We start from the raw sequence: 18,573 nt of genomic DNA on the forward strand, positions 1-18,573 counted from the left end.
CTACCCTCATCCACATGTTTGGTCACCTTCTTTAAAAACTCAATGAGGTTTGTGAGACATGATCTGCCCTTGATGAAATCATGTTGATTATTTGAAATCAAATTGTTGCTTGATAGATGATTATAAATCCTATCTCCTATAATCCTTTCCAAGACTTTTCCTACAACAGACTGGTCTATAATTACCTGAGTCATCTCTACTGCCCTTCTTGAACAAGGGCACAACATTTGCAATCCTCCAGTCCTCTGGGTACTAAACCTATAGACAATGACGACTCAAAGATCAAAGCCAAAGGCTCCGCCATCTCCTCCCTAGCTTCCCAGAGAATTCTCGGATAAATCCCATCCAGCCCAGGGGACTTGTCTACTTTCACTCCTTCAAGAATTGATACTATCTCTTCCTTACTAACCTCAATCCATTCTAGTCTCACTCTTCTCCTTTACAATATTGTCCTTTTCCTGAGTGAAAACTGATGGGAAATATTCATTTAGCACCTCTCCGATCTCCATAGGGTCCACACACATCTTCCCACTTCTGTCTTTGACTGGCCCTATTCCTACCCTGGTCATCCTTTTATTCCTCACATACCTATAGAACGCTTTAGGGCTCTTTTATATTTTATCTGCTAAAGACTGCTCATGTCCTCTCTTTGCTCTTCTTAACTCTCTTTAAATCCTTCCTAGCTAATCTAGTAGAATAAATCTGGTAGGTGGCTGGGAGGGATGGAAGGGAGGGGAAGAGGCTGAAAGGGGAGTCAGGGGATGGGAAGGGAGGTTATTTGAAATTGGAGAACTCAATATAGAGCCCTCCAGGCTGCAGGTTGTTCAGGCGGAAGATGAGGGGTTGTTCCTCTAATGCGCAGTTTGCTTTGTTGTGGCAATGGGGGATGCCGAGGATGGTCATGTCGGAAGGGAGTGGGAAGGGGAATTAAAATGGGCGGTGACTGGGAGGTTTGGTCTGTGAGACAGCTCTCCCAGCTTTGGCACAAGCCCTCAGCTGTTGGCAGCAAGGACTTGTTATCCAAGTTCAGATGGACAATGAAGTGTCAACCACGTTGCCAACAGCTTATGGTGGCAAATTTCTTTCCCTGAAGGACATTAGTGAAGTTAACGGATCTGTCTGCAATGCTTTTGCTGACTTCGAATTCCAGAATTTATTGGATTCTAATTTCACCACCTATCATGCTGGGATATGAAGCCAGGAGCATTTCCTTGCTTTCTGGATCATTCATCCAGCACCAATGCTGCTTGGCCATCACCTGCCTTCAATATACTTTGGGACATCCAATATTTATGAAAGTCTCTGACCTTCGTGTTGAGAATCCTTGGTGAGCAGTTTGCTGGTTGGGTTTGGTCAGACAGGAAGCTAAACATTAAAGAATTGATACATGCAGTCACTCAGGCTCTTACCAGTCAATAATGTTCCATTATTCCATACGTGCATCCGAGGAGCAGGAGAGTCGATGTTTTGGGCATAAGCCCTTCATCAGGAATGAGGGTTGTGGGCTGGGGCTGAGAGGTAAGTAGGAGTGGGGGGAAGGTAGCTCAGAAAGTGATAGGTGGACGAAGGTGAGGGAGAAGGTGATACTTGGGGGAAGGGGGATGCGGTGTGGAGCAGATAGATGGGAAAGGTGATGGACAGGTCAGGAGGGCGGCGCCAAGTTGGAGGCTTGGGACTGGGATAATGTGGTGGGAGGGGAATTGAGGAATCTGTTGAAATCCACATTTATCTCATGTGATTGCAGGGTCCCAAGGTGGAATATGAGGCATTCTTCCTCCAGGTGTTGGGTGGTAATGACTTGGCAGTGGAGGAGGCCCAAGACCTGCATATCCTTGATGGAGTCGGAGGGGGAGTTGAAGTGATTAGCCATGGAGCAATGGAGTTGGTGGGTGCAGGTATCCCAGAGATGTACTCTGAAAGTAGGTGTCCTGTCTCCCAGATGTGGAGGAGACCACATCGGGTGCAACAGATATAGTAGTTGACATTGGTAGAGTTACAGGTAAATTTCTGAATGATGTCGAAGGTTCGGGGCCTTGGACGGGGGTGAGGTGAGTGGGCGCAGGTTTTGCACTTCCTGTGGTGGCAGGAGTGGGGTGTGGGCTAGTGGGGCTGTGGAATTGACGAGGATGTCATGGAGGGAATGATCTCTCCGAAACACTGATAGTTATGGTGAGGGAAGTATATCTCTGGTGGTGGGGTCGGTTTGGAGGTGGCGGAAGTGGTGGAGGATGATGCAATGTATGCAGAGTTTGGTGGGGTCGAAGGTGAGGACCGGTGTTGGGGGTTGGGGTGGGGGGGGTGGGGGGGCTGGTGGTGGGGGGAGGGTTTCTGTCCTTGTTACGTTGGGAGGGGTGGGATTCAAGGGCGGTGGTGCAGGAAGTGGAGGAGACGCAGTGGAGGGCATCGCCAACCACGTGGGAAGGGCAGTTGTGATTATGGAAGAAGGAGGCCATCTGGGACTTTCTAAGGTATTCCACTGCACTGGCCAATAAATTTGAGGTTTGCCTGTTAACAGATTGCACAGTGGGGTTTGGGATTTGGGGTTTGGCCTTGCTGTCCCTTTCCCTGTAAATAGCCATCCTTTGTGAACTGCTGCTTATTGTCTATTGTTAACTTCTTATTTTGAACCGTTTCATAAAATAAAAATTAAAGAAAACCAGATATCATTGGTGTCTATTATGATTGTTACTCTCTTTGGAGTAAAGGGAATTATATCTTTACTCAAAGCTGCAAGAGCAGAAAGACCTGAGCGTATATGGGCACAGGCATTGTAGGTGATGGTAGGTGGAGAGAGGTGCAGTTCACAGTGCAAGTAGTCTCCTCAATTCTGTTAATAGCCCCACCAGCTACCATACAAAGGAGCAGCCCTCCAACAGCTTGTTTTGCTCATGCTGGGTATCAGGTCCTTCGTTCTGGTGAGTTGTTGGCTGAGAGTGGCTATTGGTTTGTGTGCTGTTATAAGTCCTAGTGGTCGCAGTAGTCTGGCTGTCAGTTCGGAAATGCTCTTGATGTATGGTAGTGTGGCTACTCCTTTGAGCAAAACCAATGTAGTGTACAAAATCCCATGCAAGGACTGCACAAAACACTACATAGGACAAACAGGAAGACAGCTAACAATCCGCATCCATGAGCACCAACTAGCCACGAAACAACATGACCAGCTATCCTTAGTAGCCACACACACAGATGACAAGCAACATGAATTTGACTGGGACAACACTACTATTATAGGACAAGCCAAACAGGGAACAGCCAGGGAATTCCTAGAGGCATCCACAGATTGAATCAATAAGCACATCGACCTGGACCCAATATACCGACGACTGCAGCAGACAGCTGGAACTGACAACCGGAAGCGGCAGATTCAAACTACCACAAATGCCAGAGGAAAGATCACAGACGTGCTTCACAGGAGGCTCCCAAGCACTGAGGATGTCACCTCGACAGGGGACGAAACGTCTGCAACACAAATTCCCAGCTCGGCGAACAGAACCACAACAACTTTTGTTGGTGCATTAGGTTGCATTCTTACATTTCGCTCAAAAGAAACATGAAACAATGTGCCTTCTGCAAAGTGTTTTTTTATTGGCAAATTAATCAAAATATTAACTTAAATAGAATAAATTAGAACTGAATTCTCCAATACATTGATACATTTATTAAAGCAAAAAGTGCAATATATCTCAAGTATTGATGCAATCAAGTGGTTCTTCAGAAATGAATAATTATCACTGGAACTGGGACATTCGCCACAAACTCATTAATTGGTATTTACTGAATACTTTATAAATGTTTCATTTATTCATTTGTGGCACCAGTGGCTGGCCAGCATTTGTTGCCCATCCTTTGAGAAGGTGTGGGGTGAGCTGCCTTCTTGAACTGCTGCCGTCCACCTACTGTGGGTTGACCCACATGCCTTGAGGGAAGGAATTCCAGGATTTTGTCCCAAAGCCAGTGAAGGAACATTGAATTGAATGGAATAGTTTGGTCAACTATTTCAGAGGAAAAGTTAATTTTGACTGCAATGTCACATTGACCAGACATTTTCAACCAAATTCTCAAATTGTCACAGTGGGGGATTAGCTCTGCATTGTTAATCCAGGCCTCAGGTTAATTCTTCAAACCACTTGATTGCCATCCTGTTATACAATAGCAATAGAATTACAGGACATTTAAAAATGGCAGGTCATTCAATGATGCTGAAAAATGATCTCAACAAAATAGCTGATAAATAATTTAATAGTAATTACTCAGTGTCCCTGATTGAAATCTAATGGATTAGTGATTGTCCTTTCAAGGTGACCAGGTAAAGTACTTCTTATAATTTAACATAGGATAAAAATCTACCTCGCCCTTTAGGCAAAATTTTAACTCTGTCAAGATCCTTTGGCATACTCAAAGTTAAAAAAACAGTTCAATGGTTAAGGTTGATGGCACTTGGTGAATTAATACTTTTCTGCAATATTGATTCATCAAAGACTAATCAATCATAAAACAGGATTATCACAGGCAGCATAATAGTCAGGGTTGATTGAGCCTGCACCTGCCACTAACTGTGTCCAGTAAGAGGCTGTGGATAATCATCGGAGTTAGGAATCTCAGACAATTTCCCTCCCTCCCACCAGCCAGATATGCTGGTACTAACACTCAGTACAGTGTAACAGGAGAAACCATATTAAATAAATAAATGTTATTATAAAACAAATTAGCACTGAATAAATTAGGAAGTAATAATAACAAAATAATAATTAAATAAAGAATAAAGACTCTGTTATAATCCATTTCATGAAGTCAGCTCCTGAAGGATCTCTAGCTTATTTGAAGTCTTGGCTTGAGGGTAGTGTTGGGTCTCACTGTGCCATGGAGCACATCAAACAGGAATGCCCCCAGACTTCTAATGGCCTCAATAGTTTCCTGATCGACGTTTTCTGTGGACAGATCATTAGGATGTTAGCAATTGAAGAGGTTTGCACTCATCAGGATGGGAGAGTTCTGAGACACTGAGATCAGTGTCACCAGCGAGCATTTCAAACACTGCGACAGGACTGTGGGACCCAGAGTCTGTGCCTCTACCTGAGACAGAAAGTAGAAGGCGTTCTTTGAGGAGGCTACCTGCATAACATGAGGAATAAGAGGAGACCATTGTGCCCCTTGTGCCTGCTGTGCCATTCAGTTAGATCTGTACCTGAATGGCATCAACAGGCCTTCCCTCTACAACCCATCATATCCTTACCTCAACAGAAACCGATTACTTGCGAAGTGTTCAAATCAACTTGTGTCTCAGTAGGACTTAGGAAGAGTCAGCTCAAGATTTCCCTTGCATATTCTGTGAAAAGGAGCTCTCTGACATCAGTCCTGAATAGCCCAATGCACGGTGGCTCAGTGGTTAACAGTGCTACCTCACAGCACCAGGGTGCCAGGCTCGATTCCAGCCCCAGGCAACTGGCTGTGTGGAGTTTGCACATTCTCCCTGTGTCTGCGTGAGTTTCTTCCCACAGTCCAAAGATGTGCAGGTTAAGTGAATTGGCTATGCTAAATTGCCCATAGTGTTAGGTGCATTAGTCAGAGGGAAATGGGTTTGGGTGGGTTACTCTTCAGAGGGTTGGTGTGGACTGGTTGGGCTGAAGGGCCTGTTTCTACACTGTAGGGAATCTAATCTAACCTAAGCTTCTTAACCACTGCCCTCTTCTGAGCTCCTCTCCACCTTCCAGCTACTCTGCCTGCCACCCCCCCCCCAACTCCCCAAGACAAAATGGTGCCTCACCATCGACACAATGGTGATGAATGAAGGTTGGCTACTGGACTGTGAGAAATGGGCAGCCTTCTGGAGAAGGAGGGGGTGTGCTGGACACAAACCTTCGTTGACTAACAACTGCGCAGATAAAGGTGGCACGTTGCGTCCTTGGTCAGCACTGCGCCAGGGACCCGGGTTCGATTCCAGCCTTAGGCAATTGTTTGTGTGGAGTTTGCACATTCTCCCCGTGTTTGCGTGGGTTTCCACCAAGTCCTTCAGTTTCCTCCCACAATTCAAAGATGTGCAGGTTAGGTTGGATTGGCCATGCCAAATTGCCCATAGTGTTCAGGGATGTGTAGTCAGGGTAAATGTAGAGGAATGGGGTAGGGGAATGGGTCTGGGTGGGTTACTTTTCGGAGGGCCGGTGGAAACTTGTTGGGCCAAATGGCCTGTTTCCACACTGCAGGGATTCTATGATAACCTTTAAAAAGTGATATCCTCCTTTTAAAACCCATCACTTACGTTTGGTGATTGATGCAAGTGGGCTCGCTCCAAGTGGAGTTGAAGAAGAGTTCCTTCACACGGACACATATCCTGTAGCTCTTGTGAGACTTCTTGTTGACTGAGATCTCCACATTGGAACTCTCCGTGAAGCAGTTGATGTTCTGATGGTGCTTGAGCTGATGGGGGACCCCAGTCTCATTTCGGCATGGGATCAGCACCTACAACAAGAAGAAGGAAACAAAATCATCATCGGTTGAAGACGGTTTTGTGGGAATAGATTCACACAGCATTATTGTTACAATCGAGTCACTGTTGGCACAGTCAGTGCTTTGGCCTCAACTGTTTTCTGTGGTAGAGAATTCTACATGCTCCCCACTCTCTGGGTAAAGACATTTCTCCTTATCTCAGTCCTAAATGGACTACCCTGTACCTTTAAACTGCAACCTCTCATTCTGTGTTTTTTGGGGCACAATTCAATTCAAAAGTTCCCTTTCAGCCTTTGTGTGAAAAACTGTTTCCTGATTCATTCCCAAAGGGCCTAGTTTGAATTGTACGACTCCCTCACCGGAGGACAGCTTCACTGCTTCAACCCCATTCGATCCTGCTAACATTTTAAGAACCCTCACTTCCTACCATCACATTGCAAGTGTCCTGCGGTGCAGTTGTTAAGTGAGCAACAGTGGCAGAAGATGGCTAAGAACTCAAAATGATAATTCCTCCTTCAGTCCTGTCCCTCTCTTATTTTGGGTGAGGGGCAAGCCTGTTGCTGAGAAATTCAGGAACTTCTTCTGTGTGAGGCATCATACTGTGTCTAGCCAGGCACTTCTGCATTTAGCTCCTTGGTCATGTTAAGTGTGTGTGTGTGTGTCTGTTGCCATCTACTGTTCCTATTATGTATTATACCATTTTATAAAAATGCCTATTAAATGTATTATAGTGATTGAGGGAGATAGATGGGTGATAATTCCCCCACTCTTTTCTGATATGGTGCCATAGATTCTCTGACATCTAGCTGGGATGGAGCTTTGATTGATCTCTTCTCCCGAAAGACGGCATTTCGAGAAAGCAAAGAAAGAATTTGCAATTATATGATAACTTGGGTCTCAGGAAGTCCAAATTGCTTCCCATTGAATTAGCCACCTTTCAGTTGTAGCTACTGCTATCGGTAAGGTATATATGTTTAGCAAGATCCTACAACAGAAGACCAGGTCATTTTTGTTTAATGTTGATAATTCTGGTTCAAAGCTATACCCAAGACACTGAGAGACATATTCCTTTATATCATTGATAGGATTTTCATTATGATAATACCACAATGGCCAACATTTACACATGGGGCAGATATACAGAATGTATAACATGGCGCTATGGGAAATATAGCATGACAGAGACCATTTGGCCTATTGAATGCTCTCCCTCCACAATATGCCTCCACACAGGTACTGTACAAACATTGAATAGAAAGAGAAAGAGAACAGCCCTTAGAAAAGTAACTGCGCTGTATTCATTCATCTCGTGTCCCAGCACAAAGTCTACATCTGAGACAATGCAGTGAGGGCAGTACTGTTGGAAATGCCGTCTTTCAGGAGAAGAGATCAATCAAAGCTCCATCCCAGCTAGATGTCAGAGAATCTATGGCACCATATCAGAAAAGAATGGGGGAATTATCACCCATCTATCTCCCTCAATCACTATAAACAGATGATTTACTTGTCACATCATTGCTATTTATGGAAGCTTGTCAAAGAATCATCATTGAATCCCTACAGTGTGGAAGCAGGCCATTCAGCCAATCAAGTCCTGCACTGACCTTCTGATGAGCACCCTCCCCCTACCCTATAACCCCACATTTCCCTCTAGCTAATCCATCTAACCTGGACATCTTTGGACTGTGGGAAGAAACCAGAGCACCTGGAGGAAACCTTTGCAGATATGGGGAGACTTTGCAAACTCCAGCAGACAGTCACCCAAGGCTGGAATCGAACCCAGGACCCAGGTGCAGCGAAGGAGCAATGATCGCCCCAGAGCTACCGTGCCACTGAGTTACGGGTGCAAATTGTATTGTGCTAAAAAAAGCAACAGTGCTACAAAGGCAACCGATTCATTGGCACTGAGGCACTTTAGTGTACCCTGGGACTCTACAGAAATGCAAGTTAATTCCTGTTTCTAAACAACACGTCAACATACTTAATTATTACACCTCTTGGTTTCTCTGCTAAGAACTTCCAAGAAACTAGCTACATCCTAAAATGTACCTTGGCCGGAGAGTCCTTGGTCTTGGTGTATTTCTTACGCTTGCCGTTCCTGGACGTCAGTTCAATGCTGACCTGAGACATTAGTGGGAAGTAGGAGTGAGGACTATTCCAGGAATCTGGGTATTGCCAGTCAATTTTCAACTTGAGGTTCTCGCTGATGGTCGTGAGTTTCTTCGGAGCAGCGGGTTTTACTGAAAGGGAAGCACGAGGGGGCCATAAGAATAGAATGAGAGTGTCTGCTCTTCCCTGACCCAAATGCTAGGTGAAAGTGAGGACTGCAGATGCTGGAGATCAGAGCTGAAAAATGTGTTGCTGGAAAAGCGCAGCAGGTCAGGCAGCATCCAAGGAACAGGAGCATCGACGTTTTGGACATGAGCCCTTCTTCAGGAATCAAATGCTAGGTGCCCAGTCTTCTTTGTACCCAAGGTAAAATGAATCAATTAGACTAGGGTTTCATCTGATTCCAAGTCAATTGTTACCATTGGATTTCTTTTACCACTTCCCCCAAACTTCCTCCTGTCCAGAACGGGTTAATCCTTGCCAGGTTCTGTTCCCCTAGATAGCAGATGACTATTCTCAGTTTTTTCAGACTAAACTAGGCAGCGTCTTTGGTCAGGGTGTGGGGTGGATGGGGAGATTTCCTCTGACAATGCCATTGGAGATGCCAGTTGCACTTTCCAAAGGAGACCATCATGACCTCCCTCCAATCCCTCCCCTTCCCCCCCCCCCCCCCCCCAGAGCCATCCCCATTCTGTCATCCATCATGAATGGAAAGTCTTGACTGTTTTACTGTTGCAAATGTCGCAGTGAAGGAAGTGGCCAGAGTCATAGAGATGTACAGCACTGATACAGACCCTTTGGTTCCACTTGCTCATTCTGTGATGTGGGGGGAGCTGGTGTTGGACTGGGGTGGACAAAGTTAAAAATCACACAACACCGTTTAAAAATCACACAGCACTTCAGAAAGCTAGTGCTTCCAAATAAACCTGTTGGACTATAACCTGGTGTTGTGTGCTTTTTAACTTTGCTCATGCTGACCAGTTTTTCAAAACTGAACTAGTCCCACTTGCCTGCGCTTCGCCCATATCCTTCCAAACCCTTCCTATTCATGTACCCAACCATGTGTTCTCTAAACGTTGTAAGGGCACCTGCCTCTATCACTTCCTTTGGCAGCTCGTTCCACACGTGCACCAAGCCCTGAGTGAAAAGGTTGCCCCTCAGGTCCCTTTTAAATCTCTCCCCTCTGACCTTAAACCTATGCTCTCTCGAGTCAGAGAAGGCAAAGATCTCGGAGAGAATTGCACGGCTGCAGAGGTTACTGGTGTAGGGAGGGATGAAGCCATTGATGTGTACATAGGGGTGAGAGGTTTCATACTTGTTTCATTCAGCGAGTTAGAAAATACTGCATCAATCGCACAAGATTTCCAGGTAAACAAAATTGAGGAGGCATTCCTTTTACAGCCTGATTTAATTAGAAGGATCCAGCAATGGCTTTGGTGAACTTAAATTAGTCACTTTTACAAACGCCAAGTCTATACTTACAAATATCGCGGATGTAGAAGTGTTTTGTGTGTTTCTCGTATCGCTTGGTTGTAGCTGCCTCCACATTGAAGGTGATTTGCCTCAGCTCTTCAGCATATGGGGAGAAGCTCTGGTCAGTGCAGCTTGCTTGGAAAGTGCAATCAGATGTCTTGCATGGTGTCAGGACGCAGTCCTTGGAGTGTCCATTCCAACCTCTGTCACACAACAGGAAAACAGAATGAAATTTGTTATACGGGCCAGAAAATAAAGAGCGTGCATTGTCCACCTCAGCCCAAGTGGGGTGGCAAATGGGAAATGTTGCACTGGCGCAGCTGACTGGGCTCTTGAATAAAGCTGAGCCAAGATGTACTTTTGGGGCTGTACCAAGCCACGGGTTACTTTTGAGTCATAGAGATGTACAGCACAGAAATAGACCTTTCAGTCCAACTTGTCCGTGCCGACCAGATAGCCCAACCCAATCTAGTCTCACTTGCCAGCAGTTGGCCCTTATCCCTCCAAAGCCTTCCTATTCATATACCCATCCAAATGTCTTTTAAATGTTGTAATTGTACCAGCCTCCACCACTTCCTCTGGCAACTCATTCCATACACGTACCACCCTCTGCGTGAAAAGGTTGCCCCTTAGGTTTCTTTTATATCTTTCCCCTCTCACTCTAAACCTATGCCCTCTAGTTCTGGACTCCTCCATCCCATGGAAAAAACTTTGTTTATTTATCCTATCCATGCCCCTCATGATTTTATAAACCTCTATATGGTCACCCCTCAGCCTGCGACACTCCAGGGAAAACAGCCCTATCCTATTCAGTCTCTCCCTATAGCTCAAAACCTCCAAGCATGGCAACATCCTTGTAAATCTTTTCTGAACCCTTTCAAGTTTCACAACATCCTTCTGATAGGAAGGACTTTACTGAGATTAATTCCCAGAACATGGGCATCGCTGGCAAGGACAGCATCTGAGAATATTGGTGGGTCTTCATCTGGTTAGCTGGCAGTACTGATATACAGAATGGGTTGCCATGCCACATGCAAGTGACAATTAAAGATCTAATGTGTTGATTTTAAACTGGAGTAATGCATAGACCAGGTAAGGGGAATGGATTTTTGAAAAGAACTGATGAACCCGTTAGAGGGAGAGTAATGCTGATAGCAGGTGACAGGAGTGTGACACTGGCAATCCCTCTATACAAACACCCTTCACCTTGGTGAGAATGGCATAGTGAAAGCAGAAGGATTAGGGTACATATGTTTGTATGTAAAGGTCATATGACTATTTGGGGTCAAACTCCATCTGACATTCATTTAAGTTAGAATGACAAAATCCCCTCGCTTCACTATACTTCACCAAACACCCTCCTCGATTGCACCCCTCTCCTTCTGCTACCCCTCATGTCTGGTGAATCAGTAAAGCCACAATGATTCATTTCACCTCAGCGCCCTTTCATTCTGGCTGCTCTATGTGGATTTCACCAGTTTCCTTATTTTCCCTCCCCCCACCTTATCCCAGTCTCAACCCTCCAACTTAGCACCGCCTTCTTGACCTGTCCATTTCTGTCCCACTTATCTCCTCCACCTCCGACTTATCACCTTCACCCCCCCCCACCATCATCTACCTATTGCATTCCCAGCTACTTTGCCCCAAGCCACACCCCCTCCCATTTATCTCTCAGCTCCCGACCCAACAGCCCGAAACGTCGACTCTCCTGCTCCTCCGTTGCTGCCTGAACCGCTGTGCTTTTCCAGCGCCACACTCCACTGACTCAAACAGCTCACAGGGTGACCAATGCAAGAAGCACATCAGCATGTGACTGCGGTGCCAATGGACTCACTCTCCCACCAAATGAGACTTTGAACGGATTCGCTGTTCACATCGGGAAAGGCATCGACATGGATGTTGCTTCTGCTTACAGGCATCACAAAGAAAAGAGCAGGATTGCTCTCTGAAGAAAACATTGCACTCGCATTACTGGATAGGCGATTGATTAAAATGGGCTTACTTACTCACGATGGTAGCTTGCTGAGAAAACAGCTTTTTCTCTCATTTTCCAGGAGCAGGTGAAAATCCCACCAAACCGCTCTGCGTGACATGTGATGTAGTTTCCGTTTTCTTCTGTTTGTCGGCACAGAAATAAGAAACAGATTTGGACAGGCAATTACTATAATTAGTTACCATTATCACTATATCATTTGACTGTTTGCATAGCAAAAGGCTAACTTAGGTGGACTATGCCCCTTTAAAATTTGGCAATTCCTATGTATTTAAGGGAAATTCAAGATATGCTTCATGCCAGTTTATATGCCAGAGTGATATTAGTGAAAATCCTGCAAAGGTTATGAGCCCTGACAAAATCCTGGCAATAGTACTGAAGACTTACGCTCCCGAACTTTCCGCTCCCCCAACCAAGCTGTTCCAGTACAGCTGCAACACTGTCCTCTATGTAACAATGTGGAAAATTGCTCAGGTATGCCCTGGACACAAAGGTAGGACAAATCCAACCTGGTCAATTTCTGCCCCATCAGTCTACACTCGTAAAGTGATGGAAGGTGTCATCAATAGTGCTGTCAAACAGCACCTGCTCAGCAATAACCTGCCCAGTGACACCCAGTTTGAGTTCTGCCAGGGCCACTCAACTTCTGATCTCATTGGTTCAAACATAGACAAAAGAGCTGAATTCCAGAGGTGAGGTGAGAGATTGATAGCTCTTGACATCAAGGCTGCAATTGACCGGGTGTGGCATCAAAGAGCCCTAGCAAAACAGAAATCAATGGGACTCAGGGGGGAAGCATCTCTGCTGGTTGGAGTCATTTCAAGTATAAAGGAAGATGGTTGTGGTTGTAGGAGGTCAGTAATCTCAGTTTCAGGACATCACTGCAGCAGTTCCTCAGGGTAGTGCCCTGGGCCCAATCTACTTCAGCTGCTTCATCTTAATGTTAGAAGTGGGCATGTTCACCAATGATTGTACAACATTCAGCATCATTCCTGACTCCTCAAATACTGAAGCAGCTGTGTCCAAATGCAGCAAGATTTGGACAACATCAAGGCTTGGGCTGATAAGTCACAAGTGACACTTGTACTACGTAATTGCCAGGAAATAACTATTTCCAACAAGAGAAAATCAAAGTATTATTCCTTGTTATTCAATGCCATTGCCATTATCAAAACCCCAATATCAATGGGGGGTTACTCTTGATCAGAAACTCAACTGGACCAGCCAAATAAATACTATGGCTACAAGAACAGGTCAGAGGTTAGGAATATTGTAGTGAGTAACTCACCTCCTCACTCAGTCTATCCGTCATCTACAAGGCACAAGCCAGGAGTGTGATGGAATACTCCCCACTTGGCTGGATGAGTGCAGCTCCAATAACACTCAAGAAGCTTGACACCATCTAGGCCAAAGTAGCCCGCTTGATTGGTGCCACATCCACAAACACCAAAGCTCAGTAGCAGCGGGGTGCACTAGCTACAAGATGCACTGCAAAGATTCAGGTGCTCCTGAAACAGCACCTTCCAAACTCAGGACCACTTCTATCTAGAAGGACAAGGGCAGCAGATATATGGGAATACCACCACCAGCGAATTCCCCACTAAGCCACAAATCATTCTGACTCAAAAATATAACACATTAATTTCAGAGTCACTGGGTCAAAACCATTCCTAGAAACAAATTTCGGTGTCCCCATATCAAATAGACTGCAGCGGTTCAAGATGGCAGCTCACCACCATCTTCTCGTGGGGAAGTAGGCAGCAAATGCCAGGTAATTGATACAACAACTGGCAAACATCTCTCAGCTAAGCTTTCACTCAAGTATTGTTGATCTTGCCAACTATTTGCTGACACACGTCGATGCCATTTGAGGCACCAGTGTGTGTGAATCTCTCCAAAGCAATTAGTGTGATCTGACCAGGATGAGCTGTGTGTTCGACTGCTTCCAGTTCATGCCCCCTTCCATAAAGGTAGTGTACACTTACGTGTGAGTATTTTATCAGGCTCCCTGCCCACATCGATCAGTATGTAGTAGTGTTTTAACAACTCTGCTGTGTTGTTAGCATGACAGCTGTAGTTGCCAGCATCTGGTCGGTCTGTCACTTCCAAGCTGAGTTCGTTTGAGTGGGCATTTTTAGTGATTGGCACACCATCGAGCCGCCAATGAATTCCAGTCCGCAGTTGGTCAGGGGAGGCATCACAGCTCAGGTTATAACTACCTTTGCTTACAATAGTGTCTGACAAAATAAAAAGCAGATATATAATTTTCAAAGACATGAAAAAGCCCTGAAGATTTAACTTCACACCAGCTCTTAGATTATCTGCCTGTGCGTGAAAGTGAAGGAGAGAAGCAACTTCCCCACATTGGGAGTACTTTGTTAATTATACCCTACCTTTCATTTCATCTTAAGGGATTGTGCAGTAGGTTCACTTCCAACAGGCTAAGGGTATGGTGGTTTGGTGCAAACAATGCCAACCATGAACTAACATGAACCACACAAACACGATCATTTTTCCCGAGCTGCCTGCACCAGGACAACAAGCTAAGGACAATTTTTTTGCAGCATGTGTTTAGGAACTGGGCAGATTGCTTCTGTTACTATTGACAATTGGAAGGATGTTGTGAATCCTGGAAGGGGTCAGAAAAGATTTCCAAGGATGTTTCCAGGGTTGAAGGATTTGAGCTATAGGGAGAGGCTGAATAGGCTGGCGCTGTTTTCCCTGGAGCGTCAACGGCAGAGGGGTGAGCTTATAGAGGTTTATAAAATCATGAGGGGCATGGATAGGGTAAATAGACAATGTCTTTTTCCTGGGGTGAAGGAGTTCAAAACTTGAAGGCCAGAGGTTTAGGGTGAGAAAGGAAAGATATAAAAGAGACCTAAGGAGCAACTTTTTCACACAGAGGGTGGTACGTGTATGGAATGAGCTGCCAGAGGGAGTGGTGGAAGCTAGTACAATTGCAACGTTTAAAATGTATCTAGATGGGTATATGAATAGGAAGGATTTGAAGGAGTATGGGCCGGGTGCTGGCAGGTGGGACTAGATTGGGTTGGGACATCTGGTCGGCTTGGATGAGTTGAACTGTTTCTGTGCTGTACATCTCTATGACTCTAAGCAGCATTCATCGGAACACACAGATACTGATGTATCTGCAACTGGCCTAGGGCTTGGGCCATGGATTCTGTCCTTTACACACATTATTCACACATTTAACAGTAATCAAAAACACTTGCAAACAAAAGAAGAACACACGGCTATTGCTTACATTTCTCCTCAAATGCCATCTTCACTGTTGCCATTAAGGATAAGAACCACAAACAACGAAACAAATGGCCAACCATCTGCAGAGGAGACATGAGGTACAATCATGAGCATCAGCCACACTGGGAAATGTTACAGCAAAACTCCAGAGGAACATTCAATGCATTCCAGAATGACGTTCTCCATCAACGGGTAGAGAGTGGAGTATCTAAAGTGCATTGGTGTGATATGATCATTGCATCCCCCACAGCAGAACATAACTTACATTTCTATTGTTCCGAAAATGTTAACCCTGTTAATCTTTCCCCAGGTGCAGCGGGCCATCTGACTTTCTCCAGCAATTTTTGATTGCTCACAACAACAGGACATCTGAGTAATTTGCAGCCAATGAAGTGCTTTCCAAATGTAGTCACCAAACGCATGAAATAATTGTGCACAGCAAGCTCCCATAAAGAGCCACTTGATAATGATCTGATAATCTAAGTGATCTCAGTTTAGGGGTAGCTAGCAGACACGAGAGAACTTCCTTCTCTTCTTCAATACAATGCCATGAAATCTCATATGGTCACCCAGGGGTGCACATGAGATTTGGGTTTGAGGCATCTGAAAGATGACTCAGTATCCCTGAAAATGCAGCAGCTTCTCAGTTCTCAAAAGCTTAAACACATGTACCAATAGGTTCAAGAACAGATTTTCCCCTGCTTTTATTAGATTGCTGAATGGACCTCTTAAATTTCAAATGTAATGTTGTTCCTGTTTTTGTATACCTCCTGTGCAGCCTTAAACTCTGCAGGCCTCACTCTGTTCAATCACCCTATGATCTGTATGTCATTGTATGTTATAATCGGCCTGTACTGCATGCAAAACAAAACTTTTCACTGTACTTATGTACACATGACAATAATAAATTGAATCAAAACACCCATTGACTTAGAGGCAAGAGTTGCTATGTTTGTAAACAAAAGAGTCTAATCATTTGTTCTTGTGGTTGATAATTGATTATATCACATCTTTTCTTAACAATCTACACAAAATATTGCACATCAACAAAACCATGGCAGTAGGTACAGTACATCAGTACAGGCTGATATTTGCGATCTATTTTTAATTGCAGAGCACCAAACTGCTTATGTCAGTCTTCTCATATATAAGACCATAGAATTATAATGTTTTTACAGAATAAATAAAGGCCCTTCAGCCCATCATATCTCATCATCAAGCATCCATTTATCCTAATCCCATTTTCCAACACTTGGCCTGCTGTATGCTGTGAGTGAGTGAACTCTGCAGATGCTGGAGATCAGGGTCTAAAAGTGTGGCGCTGGAAAAGCACAGCCAGTCAGGCAGCATCCAAGGAACAGGAGAGTCGATGTTTTGAGCATAAGTTCTTCATCAGCTTCTGCCTGAAACATCGACTCTCCTGCTCCTCAGATGTTGCCTGACCGGCTGTGCTTTTCCGGCGCCACACTGTTAGCCCCTTTGTATACTATGACATTTCACATTCTCACCTGAATACTTTCTAAATATCTTGAGGTTCCCCACTACTGCCTTATTAGTCGGTGAATTATAAATAGCACCTGGGTGAAAAATAATGCTCAAATTGCCCCTAAACCTCATGCTCCTTCATTTAAAACTGACCCTTCTACTCAGGAAATAACTTTTCTTCCTTTTTATGCCCCTCATAAATTTGTACATCTCAATCATGTCCTCCTTCATCATCCTCTCCTGTAAGAAAAACAACCCCAGGCTATCCAATCCTGGTAGCTGAATCGCTCTGGCCCAGGCAACATCCTAATGAATCTCCTCTGCTTTGAAATGATTCATCGAATCCTGCACACTGGTAGAGGCCTTTGGTTCCATCAGGCCTGTGCTAGTCCTTTATAAACCCTATCTATTTGGCCACATTCCACTTAATAGCTTTTCTCTGTCGCTCTGCAATTCTTTCCTTTGCACCAATATTGCCACAGTTCCCTCTTTAAAGTTACTGCTTCTTCCACTATCCAGCTCATTCCAAATCATGACATTGCACTGCGCAGAATAACATTTCTACTCATCTCCCTTTCATGCAAGCGATGCGAAAATTCTTTCTTTGTTATTCGTTTAAATTCTAAAGCAGAGCTAAAACCTTCCTGCTGTTACATTGCATCATTTTGAGGCTTGGACATTTTTCTGAGATACCCGTGCCTCTCACACAAATGTGCTGTTTTGGTGGACCAACTTGCAATCATGATATCCCAGTCTAGAAAGACACTGGTGATGAATCCGGGATACAGTTATGACGGTCAATGTTTATAGGAAGAGCTTCACTCAGTCTGACATCCCCAGAGTGTGTTTAACCATCCTAACTGCACTCAATTAACAGAGTCCCTAGTGTGATTTTGAGATTGTAAATTGAGAATTGGGAGGAGATGTTAAAAGGAGGCCCACTCTGGGAGTGGACAGTCCCTAACTGAAAACTGCTGCTCTATTGTCATCTTCTCTCTTCTGTAAAAATTCCCATAGCCAACCAACTCCTTCCAAAGTATGCTTTCGTCGCCCAACATTTATTGTCTGACTTCAAATAGGCATTGATGGACTTCTGGCACTTTTTAAAGCAACTCAGCAATTTATTCCCTATCAATTTTTCTCCTACAACTAACAGTCACAGAAAGAAACAGATAAACCGCTCATTCATTTCATCATTTTCAGTGTTTCATCTACACATTGACAGTCAATGTACTTCAACCTGACAAGCTTTGTGCTTTGAGGACAAATATTTTGATGACAGCAACCATTCTGAATTACTCACACTTCACTGAAATGCTTGTGACACAGTTACAAAATAATAATTAAATAAAGATTAATAATATAATGATTAGGAAAGAAGGGAAATGACTTGTATTTACATAGCACCTTTATACAATGACCTCAGGATAATATAAAGTACCTCATTATGAGTGAAGAGTTTAAGAATTACTGTCACTGTTGTAATGTAGGTAATTCCACAACTAATTTGTGCAATTTGATAATGGCCTGATGATTTATTTTTGCATGTTGGTTACAGCTTAATCGTGGATCTGGACACTACAGAGCTGTCCCTTTCATTTCTTCAAATTAATATCACAGGGAGTTTTCTGTTCATCTGGGTTGAGAGACTTGGCCCCGGTTTGTATTTAATCTGAAAGATAGCAACTTTGAAGGTGCAGGATTGCTCAATATAATAGTGCGGCATCAGTCTGGATTTTGCACCGAAGTCAGTAGAGTGAATCTTAAACTAATAGAGTCATACAAAATGGAAACAGACGCTTCAGTCC

General features: G+C 44.3%; 1 protein-coding gene across 1 annotated transcript; it reads right to left on the reverse strand.

Annotated features, from left to right (window-relative positions):
• Window positions 1-4,105: 4,105 nt before the first annotated feature.
• Window positions 4,106-15,360, reverse strand: il12ba (interleukin 12Ba). The gene is made up of 7 exons (XM_072590224.1): window positions 15,285-15,360; window positions 14,005-14,256; window positions 12,033-12,141; window positions 10,036-10,229; window positions 8,494-8,684; window positions 6,257-6,456; window positions 4,106-4,139 (listed from the first exon to the last, which is right to left on the reverse strand). The coding sequence occupies exons 1-7, from the start codon at window positions 15,358-15,360 to the stop codon at window positions 4,106-4,108; spliced, it is 1,056 nt and encodes a 351-aa protein (XP_072446325.1).
• Window positions 15,361-18,573: the final 3,213 nt, after the last annotated feature.

Source organism: Chiloscyllium punctatum, chromosome 20 (genome assembly GCF_047496795.1).
Source record: "Chiloscyllium punctatum isolate Juve2018m chromosome 20, sChiPun1.3, whole genome shotgun sequence".
Lineage (NCBI taxonomy): Eukaryota > Metazoa > Chordata > Chondrichthyes > Orectolobiformes > Hemiscylliidae > Chiloscyllium > Chiloscyllium punctatum.

Excerpts from the sequence above, each read along its gene's own strand:
- il12ba (XM_072590224.1), bottom strand. The coding sequence starts at position 15,360 with ATGGTTGGCCATTTGTTTCGTTGTTTGTGGTTCTTATCCTTAATGGCA. Across the intron at positions 14,257-15,284 it reads GATGGCATTTGAGGAGAAAT|ACACTATTGTAAGCAAAGGT; the intron begins GTAAGCAATAGC and ends TTATTTTGTCAG. Across the intron at positions 8,685-10,035 it reads CTTCTACATCCGCGATATTT|TAAAACCCGCTGCTCCGAAG; the intron begins GTAAGTATAGAC and ends CTTCCCTTTCAG.